Genomic DNA, 15,565 nt, shown 5'->3' on the forward strand with positions numbered 1-15,565 from the left:
AAATGTTAGATGCGGAAAGTAAAAGTTAGTTGCGATAAAGTAAATGTTAGATTGTTAGATATCATAATATTTCATTTAGAACAACCGGCAGAGCCACGCTATCGTCTAAATGAAATATATGATATAATTATATATATATATATATATATATATATAATATAACAATAATAATTGATGAAATATTTATTGTATCAAAATTAAACAACAAATCAAGATAACCAGTATGTCTCGAGGATATGAGTTTGTTTGTATGTATTTGATCTGGATTATGTGTGGGCTTGTTTTATATTGTGACATGTTGAGACGAGACTATATTTTTTTAGTATTATAATTACAATTGACATGTTTTGGGCTCAGTGTAAAGAAAATTTAAACTCGTTTTACGCTGTACTTAATTAACCCTAATTAGATTGTCTTGTAATAACGATTAGGAGCTAAGGGCCCCACATACACGCACCTCAATGGATTCATAGGCCTAACAGTCCGATCCATTAGCACCCAAATATGTGCACTCTGCGCTGCCACAAGTATAAAGAAATAAAGTTGCGGCTTGGTTAATAGTTATAGCTTTTGGTCTAGTGGTAAGCGCTTGATACTAACATGGTAAGTTTCAAATAATTTTACATAGAGTTTGATACTATTTCTGGCTCAGTTATAAAATCAAAGATATTTGTGATCATTTTTTCAAAATTGAAAAGTTCAAACTAAAACTTTATGTTTTAAGGAATAAATCCTAAATTGAAACTTGAACCGAAGAATCAAGTTAAACTAGTGATGAGATAAAGTAATTCTTATATGAAGCTTGTGACAAAAAAAGGTTACGGTTTTTGGTCGTCGGATAGACCTGAAAATAATGGAAACGCTAAGAACTCGGATCGAATGTAAACTTGTGATATGAGCTCTTCTTAAAGTACTCTGTTGTATTTTTTTCTTCCATCTCAATTAATTTCACAAACATTAGACTTAATTTGATATTTGCTTAAAAAATACAAAATCTTCTTTTGTGGAGAAATCTGTTGTTTTAATGCATATTTTAACAATTTTAAGTGAAATTATCCCTTTGACTAAAATTTTCAATTAAAAAAAAAATCATTTTAGTGATCAATATGCTTCCATATATGTTGACTTTTAAACCCGAGAAAGAAAAGAGATATGTTTTCATATGCCATTTTAAACATAATATTTTCGATTTTTGCGAATTCTAGTTTGAGGATGATGTCAATATAAAATCGTAGGCATATCAAGAAATTAACAAGAGCATGGATTTGTCGGTGCAAATAGCTAAGTGCTTGCTACTTGCTACTTGCTACTGATACAAAACTAGAATAGCCACACCAATGCAGGGTTGCGGTCTTTTAGAAGTTTTCCCGATTTCAAGGGCATTTAGGGCCACCCCTCTTGGTTTTCCAGTTGTTGTAGCAAGGGCACACTTGCTTGTTGCCGTATGTTCCCGGCGGCACGCACAGGCACCTTGCGCAGCATTTCTGGCAGAAGAACAGGCATGGCTTCTTGAATGATGTCTTTGAGCATCTGTATCAGCATCTTGGGGTACACTCTGTACACAACCATTTAGAGAAGATTAGCATGACCCCTGAGCTACGCTACGCGTATCTTGGTTTTTTGTCATTTTCTTGAGGTGAAAAATCAATGTGAATGCATAGGCATGAGTATTAACTAATAAGTAAGTACCGACCTTGTGGTCTGAGTGTCCCCTCACTTACTCCATACTGCAGGGAAAGAATTTCAGGAAATATCAGCCAAAAAAAATTCAAAATGGTTCAGAATCAGATATGGTTAGAGATACAACTTATTTGGTTTCACCTGAACTCTCCCCTGTTTATGCTCACCAGAAACCGGCAGTGTGGTGGTAGAAGCCTACAAAAAACATCGATGAATTATTAAAGATTGCAGATTCACAGCCGTCACCAGATGTAATATTTTCTAAAGCTTCTTGCGGGCAATCAAAGTTGACGTGATTATTTTGAGGTGAACTTGAAATTCAGTATCTTTTTGCTTAAACAGAGACAACTTGGTGATCTCCCATCATCTTGTCCACAAGAAAATGTGGAGTTATGAAAGATGTAATTTGTGGGTACCTGCATTTGGGCAAGAATGGTTGCGATGAAGATCAGGCACAAAAGGAAGATGGCATGTTTCCGGGCCATTTCTTGTGTATTGAATGAGAGGGAGAGATCTTCTGTTCTGTGGGGAAGATATGAAGAAAGCCTGGGATTTATATATAGACAAGGGCTATGTACATACATCTCAAGTCCTGAATTGGATAAGTGGACACTCTTGAGTTCACTAAAGATCAGCAACAACGCATAAAGTAACATGTGCTCGACTGAAATGACAGTTTTCCCCTTGCTCGAACTGAAATGACAGTTTTCCCCTTGCTCGAACAGTTTCTTGGCCCACCTTGTTCCTTTGATAATTGCCTTTCTTACTATGGATTGATCTTCAAGAACAGACACTAAAAAGATGGAATTTTGTAGCCATGGATCCTCAAGACTAAATGCAATATTGAAGGATAAAATGGTGAAATTCAATGGGTCTGGGCTATATTTTGAACCTGTAAGCCATTAGAGCTTCTGAAGTGATCCATGTGCAATAGGGAACATGAAATTGATGGAAGAGCCCATAGACATGTGCAACCACATGCATCAATGGGTGCACCTTTTTTAAGTATTCCCCCACCAAACAAAAAGTACTATGAAAACAAATGGCGATTGGGAGAACTTTATGAGGAACATGTATAATATGCATGCTTCAAATCAAGGACTTTTCAAATTTCAGCTATCCTAAAATGAAATTGTCTTAATTTTGAGACCACAGTTTACAAGTAAATTGATTTTGCGCAGGAAGTTCATATTTCTTTTACTTATCTCCCTGCTGATTATGTATCTTCGTGTTTGCCACTTTTTCGGCTTGAAAAGTCATGAACATCTTTAAGTTACATATATATGTTTGTGCTGGTTGGATTCAAAATTTTTTTTTGCTTGGATCGAAATGTATAAATACTTCAAATTTTAGAAGTGGATGTTCAGGATTGACCTTTCTCATATATAAGCAAGTTTTGTTAGCTGAATTATGGGCAAGCAATTATGACCCACTTGTTTGGGGGAACACTGCATGTTCTTCTCTCTGTTTGGTTTGGTGGGTACATCATGTATGTTTTGCCATAATTTTTTAACCAATAGTGGGGAATAGTCATGAGTTTTAATTCTTTACTTTTATTTTAAAAGATGCATGTTTGAATTCCATACATTTTTAGGAAGTGAGAGAATCGCAAAGCATACAAATCAAGTGTTAACATGCTAACTAATCGTCTAAAATTAATAAAAGAAAACAATGAGTGTACGAGCAAACTAGCCAGGCCGAACATCGAGAATCTTACTCAATCCTTGTTTTCTGGTCTTAGCACTCCGCTTCACTTCCCCTTGCGCTCATGACACCAGAGTTCGACATGCGCGGAAAGATTTTCCTCTACAAGCCCCAGTTTGCATACGAAACGAAAGTCAAGTTTCATTCTTTATATTCTTATAGATTCAGTGGCTGACGGAGTCAGAAATATGGCTCTGTCCATGCTAGAATTTTAAACTCTAGAATCATTTAATATTTTAAATTGATCTACCCGAGCTAATATCATATTATTCTAAAATTATACAAAATTTACATATAAATTTAAAAAAATTGGGCCAACCCGGGTATACATGCATATGACTCCGCCACTGGATTCAGTTTCTTTTATCATTAAAATTACTCATACCATCTCAACTGCGTATGTTTATTTTCACACAGATTAAAATAATCATCAGAAAAGTCAATATTTCATATTTATGCAGCCTATCTCTGTTGTCGTTGGGCTCCGCACAAGCAGTATTTCCACTCAACATATAACAGGTGTGTTAAGTCAATAAATCATGGTCACTCATTCAATTATGATGTATGGATGAATGATCATGATTCATCACACAACACACGTGTCATGAGTAAATGAGATCACTGTCCACTTGAGTAGCATCTACCGAGCTGTAAGATCCATATTTCCAATCAAGTTTCCCACAGAATGAAATCGGGCAACCGTTCTTAACCAATGACGAGTAATGAAAACTGGTTTTGGTCTTTTTGTCCATTTCTCGTTTATTGTAGAACCAAATAATATATCAGTCCATTGTCCAGTTGTGGAGCAGAAATCCATGTTTCTTCCGGAGAATAGAATGGTATTTTTTGTATTTCGGCTGAAAGATTAAAGAATCTATGTAATAAAGATTGGATTCGAGTTTTTTTTTTTTTTTTTGGGTTTTTAAGTGCATCAAATTTCCGAGCAAAATTTTAAATCGAATAGCCTATGAGACACTAATAAATGGGGACAATTTCTGTGTTAGCATGTTAATTACTAAGTTGTGCATATAATAGAGAGGGTTTAATAAGGATTTGATTTAGGTTTATATGTATACACATAGGATCACACGCATTCCTATAATAAATTCAACAATTAAATCGTATTAGCTTTCAACGCACACGTTTTGCTTCAACATATGTATTATAATTTTTAATCATATATATTTAATTTAATTTGAGTGGAAGATAGAAAAAATATATAAATATTAAAAAAAATTTAGCAATTATATTAAATACATGTGTATAATTTGTTTGAGAGATAATAGTATTATTTTCATTTGAAAATTAGTTTTTTTTAATGACATAAGGGTGGTATTGCTTTTTGAGAAATGGTCATAACAAGGCATCAATTTAGTTGGTATTACTGATAAAGTCTTCATATAATAGTATATATATGTGTGTTATTTGTTTGAGGGATAGAGGTAGTATTGTGATTTCAAAATTAATTTGTTTAGTGAGATAATAATAGTATTGCTATTTAGAAAACGAGTCACTTTACATGTACAATTAAAATTACACATTGAGTTACAGAGTTCGTTTGAAATGACAAAAATATCGTAAATGTATTTTTGATTGTAAATAAAATACAAGTATAATTTTATCATTTCGAATGCATTTGAAACCTAATCTGTAATTATAAGTGTACATATAACATTTTCCTTATAATATAGTATACAAATAGATTACGTGAATTGGTATTGCGATATAAATATAGATTAGCCTTTAAAATGGTCGAATTAAGTTAAGATTGTGGCAACTCATTTGGAGACATATTAATTAAAATGAGTTGACCCGACGCGAGTTGCTTGGTGTGCCATGCATTAAATTTTTTTATTTTAAATTAGTGACGAGAATGAAGAAAAAGATAGAGAAGAAAACAAAATAATATAATAATTTATACATAGTTGATGAATTTTAAAATATTTATATTATTTATAATTGTTTAGGTATGGTTTTCTGTTGATGAATCATGAAAGATTTATACTGATTGCATATAAGATTAACGGATTTTGAAAATTTATATTATTTAAAATAGTTTGTGTATGATTGTAAGTGTTTGCACGGAAAATTACGCAGGCGTGCCAAACACGAAATCATGCCAAAGTTTTGAATAATTTGACTTCTACGATAAAACGAAGTGGATATTGATTTGGTTGTTGGTTCTAACTCCATCGATAAGTCACACAAACTAAGAATTTAAACGAAGAATTTGATAAAATTAACATAAAAATCCATGAACAATATATAATTTGATCGTGTTGTTATGAATTGAAATAACATTTTTAAAACTAAAAGCAGAAAAAATGAAAAGAATATGCTAGGAGAATTGCGATAAAATGAAAACAATTGAATTGAAATTGGGATTTGGATAAACTCGATTGTAGAGCTTTTGTTGAGAGTGTTGATTGATTTTGCAAGAGCCTTTATGATGATTATGTTCGTTTTTTTTTCATTCATCCAAGCGGTTTATCTCATCTTTCATGATCACTGATCGTGGATCGAGAGTTAACTTACTCAGCAGTGCAGACCATACTTTCAAATCGCCCAAATACTCTAACTTCAAGGATCTTAAATTCTACGGACTTTCAGAACTTGAGCCAAACATAACTTTGAGCTAGCAGTACATGGTTTAGTTTTGTTATTATTTTTAAAAATATATAATCTACTTGTATTTTTTCATTATATATAAACATTTTTGCAATAGAAACCTTGGTCCAAAGGATGATATTACAAGTGGTTGCACGTTAGATCTTGAGTTTAAGTGATTAATCTCGCCTCGGATATTTCCAATCTAAAATATATTTTAAAATTGGATTTTCAACAAATGATATGACTTCTACACCAAATACATAATTTATCTNGTGTCCAATCAGAGACGCCAAACGATACTTTCTATTCGGTTAGAGGACGAGCTGCATTCACTATACATATTTTAATTCAAAATTGAGATGTGCTTGCATGTATAGAACATTCAGACATAAGTATTCAATAAAGTTGTGTTTAAAATCGAAGCAAAATCATATATTTAGAAAAAAAATAAACTTAAAAAATTCAATTCTAATTTTGAGTTACATTGATATAATATATTTGTGTAGGACTAAACGTTTGTTGATATATAAAAAGTTATAACTAGTGATAACAACCCAACTCAAATATTTAAAACGTACAACAACTCAAACACTACGTTTCGATTGCTTTACACAGTATGAATAACATGAGATGCGCCAAATCCATCACATCCAAATGTGACCTGAACTCTTTCAACGTTGCAAAAAAATGTCTTTTTTTGATACACCAACTACAATGTTAGTTACAACACTAAATAAATAAATAAATACATCATTACATACATAATCACACATTAATTTTCAAATTCAATATATATATATATATATATACACACACACACGTGTGTTAAAAGTAAAATCTCAAACTCACAAAATCTATTAAACTACACACTTTTATAAAATTTTCTCCACTCAATTGTGTTTTTCTTCATAAATTGAAAGATCTATTTATAGAATTTTTTTGGAAATAAATACATCATTACATACATCATTACACACTAATTTTCAATATTTAAAACTCTTATTTTCAACACTTAATCTCTTATTTTCACACTCTCCCTTGTGATGATGATCATGATATAATGATTTTCTTCATTACGTGTTCTTATACTTTCTCGTTAAAAACCTTACAAGGAAAAATCTATTGAGATAAAAACTGTAGTAAGGGAAAAAGAGTGTAGTCATGTAAACTCACCCTCATGTTAACACAAACAATTCTTCACAAATTTCGTAGATTGCACATCCCAATATTATATATATGATTTTTGAATATTGTCGTAGGAAGTGCCTTTGTGAAGAGATCTGATGAGTTTTCACTTGACTGGATGTGACGAATATAAATATCTTTATTCTTCTCAAACTCTTGGGTGAATGCGAAGAACTTATGGGGAATATGTTTAGTTTTGTCGCTTTTTATGTATCTTTCTTTCATTTGAGTAACACGTGCAACATTATCTTCATATAGTGTCACATGCTTCTTTTTCGAATGATAATCCGCATGACATTTATATATATTCGGTCATTGATTTTAGCCACACACATTCACGGGTTGCTTCATGTAGTGCAATAATCTCTTGTGATTTGATGAAGTTGTTACGAGTGTTTGTTTCTGTGAACGCCAAGAAATTGCAATGCCTCCACGAGTAAATACATATCCGGTCGAATGTGATATAATCGACTAAGCGAACCAAAACAAAGAGTTTTGTTTTCATAATTATTGGTCTAGCAATTATTTGTAGACATTTAATCAATGATTCATTTAATTTATTTTGTGTATGTACATGAGCAACATGATGCTCAACAGTGATTTTCATTGACATACAATAATAATTGAAAGTCTGGGAAGTAAATTCACCAGCATTATCAAGTCTAATTTTCTTGATTGCATGATCGAGAAATTGATTCCGCAATTTTATTATTGGAGCAAGTAATCTTGCAAATGCCACATTATTAGTTGATAATAAACATACATGTAACCATTTGCTGGATGCATCGATCAATACCCTAAAATATATAAATGGTCCACATGATGTATGAATTGGCCCACAAATATTGTGAGGGCCCGTGCTCCTGATTAATTATTAATTATCAAACAACCAGGATATATTAGCGTACACAGCGAAAACGATTAAAAATTTTCCATTTTGGACCTATAGAAATTTCGGCATGACCTCTCCGTAAATAGGACATACCAAAAATTCCAAAACAACACAACAAAACATTTATACTCGAAAATAGAGTCTAATAAAACAGACAGAATACCAATTGCACACAGAGCCAGCCATGCTCGATCACACCAATATATATAGTATAAATATCTGAGGACTCCCAACTCAAACCGACTCACTGGGCTCCACTAGCAGACGCTCCGCCAGCTGCATCAGAACCACATGTATAACCTGCTATGGAATCACAAAACAAACCACAGCAGCCCCGAGGGACAGGGTTCAAACCCCAGTATGAAGATCAAATAAATTACAGCATAAATAAATGACATGTAATGAAATCAATGCAATGCAATGCATGTAGGGTACCAATAATCTCGAGTATCAATCTGGATCCAAAGAAACGATAGCAACAACTGTGGCCACATGTGCCGGGGGTGTGACGTGTCAAATACGCCCTCGGCCCTGCACATCTGCGTCAGGGGTGTCAGTCTGCAGAACTGCTTGGCCCTTCCGCTAGTCATCAGAGGTGTGACGCTTAAACGCCCTCGGCTCTGATGTCTAAATAACTCATCCAAAAGTAACAGAAATCTCGGGAACGGAGTCATGGCTCGATATGAATGCGTGCTCAACAATGCATATAAATCCACATATTATTATAATATATTTAAAAACTCAAATTTATTTAAAAAAATGAGGAATAATCTTAAAATACACTCAAACAACACAAAGAGCACATAAACACATAATTCTCATAAAATCAAATCAATTTAATTACACGTCGTCATAGACGCTGTAAAGAATCGATCAATCCATACCTTAACCTTCAAATTAAATTACCACAACAGTTTATGAACTCCTCGGTGCTTCCTGGCTACTAAACCCTGTGGCAAATAATTATTTCCATCAAATAAATATTCAACTCTTAGCCAAAAACAAGTTACTAATTCCAGCTTGTACCTAAGTTCGGTTTTTAGGTCATAACTCAACTAAAACTTAACCAAAACACACTTATCATACATGGCTCGACTCCTAACTCAAAATCCCATATTTCATCAAAAGACATCAGAAAGGAATTCAATCATCTCGACACTGAAAAACGCCCAAACCCAGAAACCATGAGATGCAAGGTCTGTGACAGATTCAGGTTCGACACTTAGGAGTATAAAATTCATATCTAACTCATCATTGACTCAAATCAATTTCTGCTAATTGGAGATGAAAGACAACTCAAATATCTAAGTTTTTTTAGAAGACACCATTTCAAGAATCATAATAGATAAATCCCAGAATTATCCAGAATACGCCTCTGCCAACGCAATTCGCGGACAGCAGTCTGTAAGTGAGCAGGTTCAGAAAAATGAGCATAACTACCTCAATTCTTAATGGAATTCAACGAATCTTATATCAATACGAAGACAACACATAGCTCTACAACTCTTATGTGAATTATAAGTCCAGAATCCAAGTGCATAAATGTCATAAACTCGAATTACAGTAGCTAATCTGCAGAGCTCCAACACAAAATTCCATTTCGACACATTTTGGTAGAAAAATCATATCAAATTCGTTTCTCATTGGAATTCCATTTTGTCAGTGGCTATAGAAAGCTAACACATATATTCTATAAGTTCTATATGAACCACAAGTCAAGATTCTTAGTGCAATACACACAGAAACCCGAAATTCAGAAGCAACAACCTGCAACTCGAAACTGAAACCAACATTTACTTCCATGAACAAAATTGATAACCTAGGCTTAGAGATTACCTTCAAACCCTTTCCTTTGACTGAAATAAAGTTACAATCGACCTCTTCACACTCTAAAGAACCAAGAAAAATAGAATTCAAGAAGATGGAAAGGAAACACAGCAACTTGGAAGAAACATGGTAACAAGAAACAAGCACCTTGATGTTGATTATGGCAAGGAGAGCTGAGGGACTTCTTGGGCTATCTTGGGTGAGCTATGGAGACCCGCTTCCTAGCAGCAAGAGGCGACGAGAAGCTGCTCATGATGGAGAAGAAATAGGATGCAAGAGAAGAGGCGAGAAGAAACGAGAAGATGGAGGAGGAAAGAATTTGGGCTTGGGGAAAAATGGGCTTCTAATTAACACACACATATATATACATGAATCCAAATATTAGCCCAAATGCAGGAATGCGACCCGGTCCAAATATTTACAACTCTCTTGTGCTATAAAACTCCGATATATATTTTAATATCGCCTATAATGACGATATTTTCTAATATATATTTTTAACACACAAGTATAATTATTTGGATTAATTATTTTAATTTAGCACTTTAAAATAATTATCTCTAATTCTTGCCAAATACTGAATAATTAAATTCGGGTTCTCACAAACCCCCCTCCTAATAAAAGATTTCGTCCTCGAAATCTATCATACACAACACTTATACACAAAGTGGTTAAAACATTTACCACTGATAATACATAGGAAAATTTGAGTACATGGAGTTATTCATCATATTTACAAACAAGTGAGGCCACTCTTGACGCATTCTAGTTTCTAACTCCTATGTAGCTTCTTCTATCCCATGTCTACTCCACTGTACCAAAACAAAAGGAATCGTCTTGTTCCTGAGTTGCTTCTCTTTGCGATCAAGAATTTTAACCGGATGCTCAACATAACTTAGGGAACTATCTAACTCCACATCCTCGGTACTCAAAACATAAGATGGATCTAGCTCGTACTTCCGCAGCATAGATACATGAAACACATCGTGTATCGCCGACAAACTCTGCGGCAAGTCCAAACGATAAGCCAAAGTGCCAATCCTCTCAACAATTGCATACGGACAAATATAACGTGGAGCTAACTTCCCTTTACGTCCAAATCTCATAGTACCACGAAACGATGATACTTTTAAGAAAACATAATCACCAACCTCGAACTCTAAAGGTCGACGCCTTTTATTAGCATAACTTGCTTGACGATCCTGGGCTGCTTTCATTCTTTTTCTAATCAATTCAACTTTATCTTTCATTTCTTGTACAAACTCTGGTTTAGACATCTGTCGTTCTCCTACATCTTCCAAAAAAATCGGAGATCTGCACTTTCTGCCATATAAAGCTTCAAATGGTGCCATACTGATCGTTGTCTGAAAACTATTGTTGTAAGAGAATTCGACCAGAGACAATGATTCTTGCCAACCACCTCTGAAATCCATTACAACTGCTCGTAACATATCCTCTAGAGTCTGGATGGTTCGTTCTGACTGATCATCTGTTTGGGATGATAAGCAGTGCTCATAGCCAACTTTGAACCCAAAGATGATTGCAAACTACTCCAAAACTTCGAAGTAAACCTTGGATCACGATCTGATACTATGTTTATTGGCACACCATGCAATCTTACCACATGATCAATGTACAATTTCGCCATTTTCTTGTAAGTACAAGTACGGTCATATGGAATAAAATGGGCTGATTTAGACAATCTATCAACAATCACCCAAATTGCATCACAACCACGATTAGAACGAGGTAGGTGTGTCACGAAATCCATAGCAATGTGCTCCCAATTCCACTGTGGCACTTCAAGACTATGTAACATACCGCCAGGTCTCATTCGTTCAACTTTAACCTGTCGGCAAGTTAAACATTTAGCCACGAAATCAGAAATTTCCTTCTTCATACCTTCCCTCCAATTATGAGCTCTCAAAGTATGATACATCTTTCGATTTCTTGGATGAATGCTATGTCGACTGCAATGTGCTTCACGTAGTATAGCTTCTTTCAGATCTATCAGATTAGGAACCACAAGTCTCCCATTAAAGCACAAACTACCATCTGAGGCAACACTGAACTTATCTGACTGATTTGTTTGAACCAATTCTTTCAATCTATGAATGTGTGGATCAGTTCTCTGCGCTGCTTTAATACTAGATATTATATGTGGCTCGAATTTGATAGAAGAAACTATAAAGTAATCTTCAGTTGTTTGATAAGTCCATCCTGATGTTCCCAAATGCTCGTGGACTTTAGGAATATTCAGAGATGTCAGCATAGCGTTTTGAGCTTTCCTGCTAAGTGCATCTGCAACTAGAATCATTCGCCCTGGTTGATATTGAATCTCACAATCAAAGTCTTTAAGCAACTCCATCCATTGTCGTTGTCTCATATTCAAGTCGGACTGTGTGAAAAGATATTTAAAGCTTCTTGTGATCAGAATAAATTACAAACTGTTCACCGTACAGATAATGACGCCATATTTTTAACGCAAACACAATGGCAGCCAATTCTAAATCATGAACTGGATATCGAGTCTCGTGTGGCTTCAACTGTCGAGATGCATATGCAATCACTCGCCAATTTTGCATTAAAACACATCCCAGTCCATTCAGAGAAGCATATGTACACACAACAAATCCACCTGAGCCTGAAGGTAAAGCTAACACTGGAGCTGCTGTCAACTTTTCCTTCAAAGTCTGAAAACTTGATTCACATTCTGCAGTCCACACAAAACGCGATCTTTTTGTGTTAATTGAGTCATAGGCCTTGCAATAACGGAAAATATTTCAATAAAACGCCTATAATACCCTGCTAATCCCAGAAAGCTGCGAATCTCAGAAACATTGGCTGGTGTTGGCCAATTAATAACAGCTTCAACTTTACTGGGATCCACTGAAACTACTTGAGCGGATATAACATGAACCAGAAATACTACTTTGTCCAACCAAAATTCACACTTAGAAAATTTAGCATATAATTTTGCTGCTCTGAGTGTTTGGAGGACTAGTCTTAAATGTTCTCGATGCTCCTTCTGTGTTTTTGAATAAATCAAAATTTCATCGATAAATACAATAACAAATTTGTCTAAAAATTCTCGAAAAACACGATTCATCAAATCCATGAAAATCGCTGGAGCATTAGTCAATCCGAAAGGCATGACTAAAAATTCATAATGCCCATAACGTGTCCGAAATACAGTTTTAGGAACATCTTCCTCTCTAACTCTAAGCTGATGATATCCAGAACGAAGATCGATCTTGGAATACACGGATGTACCCTGCAACTGATCAAACAAATCATCGATACGTGGTAGAGGATATTTATTCTTCACTGTAGCTTTATTCAATTGCCGACAATCAATACACATCCTCATCGTCCCGTCTTTCTTCTTTACAAACAATACTGGAGCTCCCCAAGGTGACATACTTGGTCTAATATAACCTTTCTCCAGTAAGTCTCGTAATTGTTCCTTGAGTTCTTTCAACTCCGCTAGAGCCAAACGATACGGTGCTCTAGAAATACGGTTCGTCCCTGACATTAACTCAATACTGAAATATATTTCCCTTTGAGGCTGAAAGCCTGGAATTTCGTCAGGAAATACATCAGCAAAATCCTTTACCACGGGAATATCCGAAACCTTCAACATTTCTTCCTGTGTCACATCAACTGCTTAAATCATGAATCCTTCATTCCCTGCCGATAGCAGTCTAAACATTTCCATCGCTGACACTAATGGAATGCGTGACTGAGAATCATTACCATAAAAGTTCCACTTATTGCCATAATAAGGTCTAAATCAGACAACTCCATGGAAACAATCAACGGTGGCTCGATAATTTGTCAAAGTATCCATTTCCAAAATACAGTCGAAATCAGACATAGATAATTTGATTAGATTAGTTATCATAAGGTTATCATCAAATCTAATCACACAGTTCAGAACTATCTCACGAGACATCAAATATACACCAGCAGGGGTAGACACAGACACCGTATCCAACAACAAGGTAGTAGCTATCTCATGTTCATCGATAAATGCAGCAGACAGAAATGAATGAGATGCTCCCGTGTCTATCAATATACGTGCAGGATGATAAAAAATAAAGCATATACCTGCAATGACCCCTCCGGGCGTCTCATGAGCCTGGTCCTGTGTCAAAGCATGCACCCTAGCCTGCTGAGGTCCTGGAAAATACTGCTGAGTAGATCTTCTCGGCTGTTGGTAGCTAGGCTGTGGACTAGATGGTCTAGGTACCGGGGCTTGTGGAAACTGGCTAAACTGAGAGGGCTGATACTGCTGTCTTCCTGCATTAGGACAAACTCTAGCATAATGTCCCGGTAATCCACATGTATGGCAGTCTCCCTGAACTCCTGTGCACTGGGTAGTAGGATGCCTACCTCCACATCTCCCACAAGAATCTCGAACATGACCACTAAGTCTTCCTCCACGAGAACTGCCTGAACTAGATGAACTACTGTATGACTTATTCTTAAACTGCTTTCCTTTAGCTCTGAATTTCTGCTGCTTCGTTGGCTGGTTTGACTGTGGAGGCTGATAAGGAGGTATGCCCACTGGCATCTGAATGCTACTCCCGGAACCTTGGGAAGTAAAAGATGGAACCTGTTGTGATCCTCCCCAAAGCAAACTAGCCTCAATATTCTTTGCTTTCTCTACCGCTTCTGCATAAATAGTTGGTGCTCCAGTCATAACCAACGTATGTATCGTCCGATTTAGTCCTTGCATGAAACGCGAAAGCTTGGAACGATCACTATTAGAAACATGAGGTACATAAGCTAGTAGAGCAGAAAATTGAGAGGCGTACTCTCCCACTGACATATTTCCCTGAACCAACTGATTGAACTCGACTTCCTTAGCAGAATAATAAGATGGAGGCAAGTATTCTTGAATAAAATGAGTACGGAACACATCCCAAAAAATTATCTGACTAGATTCTCGGATTGCTTCCTCGGTGGCTTCCCACCACAGTTGTGCTCGATCCTTGAGTTGGTAAACAGCTAACTTGAGTCTCAGCTCTGGAGTGTACTCCACCAGATTAAATAGATAGTTCATGCTTTTCAGCCACGATGTTGCCTTTTCGCCACCTTCATTTCCAAAGAATTTTGGAGGACGCATATATTAGAATTTAGCAATCACTAACTCCATTTCTCTCATTCTTTGGGTCAGCTGCTGAACTTCACGATCTACTTCTACGTTCCTTGCAACATGCCTTTCTGGACGAATTGGTGGTTCCTACTCCACCTCTACCTTTATATTCACATTTTGATTTGCCCTTCCTCTAGGGCGGCCACGTCTACCTCTGCCAATACCCTCAGTATTTCCTAAGTTCTGAGCTTCGGACTCTTGGATAACTTCTCTTCCTTTTCTACCTCTTCCTCCTAGTGCCATTCTACAAGACACAAGGATTAATCCACAAGCAGAAAAATAAAAGTAAGCACTGAAGGGTTTCGAGTAAAGTTAAAACTTACTGCATTAGGTACAAATAAACGAAGCGTCGAACTTACTTCACTACCAGCTCTATCTCAGCTAAGTTAAATAATCATAGCATGCAAATCAAATAAAGAGCAAGTAGTAAATCAAATACGCAATCAATTTATTTGTGTCTAAACTCGAGTGTCCTATACTCTAATTCGAGCATATCCCAGTTACGC

At 35.6% G+C, this 15,565-nt stretch overlaps 1 protein-coding gene and 1 pseudogene across 1 annotated transcript; both read right to left on the reverse strand.

The window, feature by feature from the left end:
• Nucleotides 1-1,155: 1,155 nt before the first annotated feature.
• Nucleotides 1,156-2,340, reverse strand: LOC140957650 (protein GAST1-like; annotated as a pseudogene).
• Nucleotides 2,341-14,400: 12,060 nt separating this feature from the next.
• LOC140957941 (uncharacterized) lies at nt 14,401-15,029 on the reverse strand. Its single transcript, XM_073415362.1, has 2 exons — nt 14,495-15,029; nt 14,401-14,447 (listed from the first exon to the last, which is right to left on the reverse strand). The coding sequence occupies exons 1-2, from the start codon at nt 15,027-15,029 to the stop codon at nt 14,401-14,403; spliced, it is 582 nt and encodes a 193-aa protein (XP_073271463.1).
• Nucleotides 15,030-15,565: the final 536 nt, after the last annotated feature.

This window comes from Primulina huaijiensis, chromosome 14 (genome assembly GCF_012295235.1).
Source record: "Primulina huaijiensis isolate GDHJ02 chromosome 14, ASM1229523v2, whole genome shotgun sequence".
Lineage (NCBI taxonomy): Eukaryota > Viridiplantae > Streptophyta > Magnoliopsida > Lamiales > Gesneriaceae > Primulina > Primulina huaijiensis.

Coding starts and splice junctions, on each gene's coding strand:
- LOC140957941 (XM_073415362.1), bottom strand. CDS start 15,029: ATGCGTCCTCCAAAATTCTTTGGAAATGAAGGTGGCGAAAAGGCAACA. Junction 14,448..14,494: donor TCCATCTTTTACTTCCCAAG/GTTCCGGGAGTA, acceptor CCTCCTTATCAG/CCTCCACAGTCAAACCAGCC.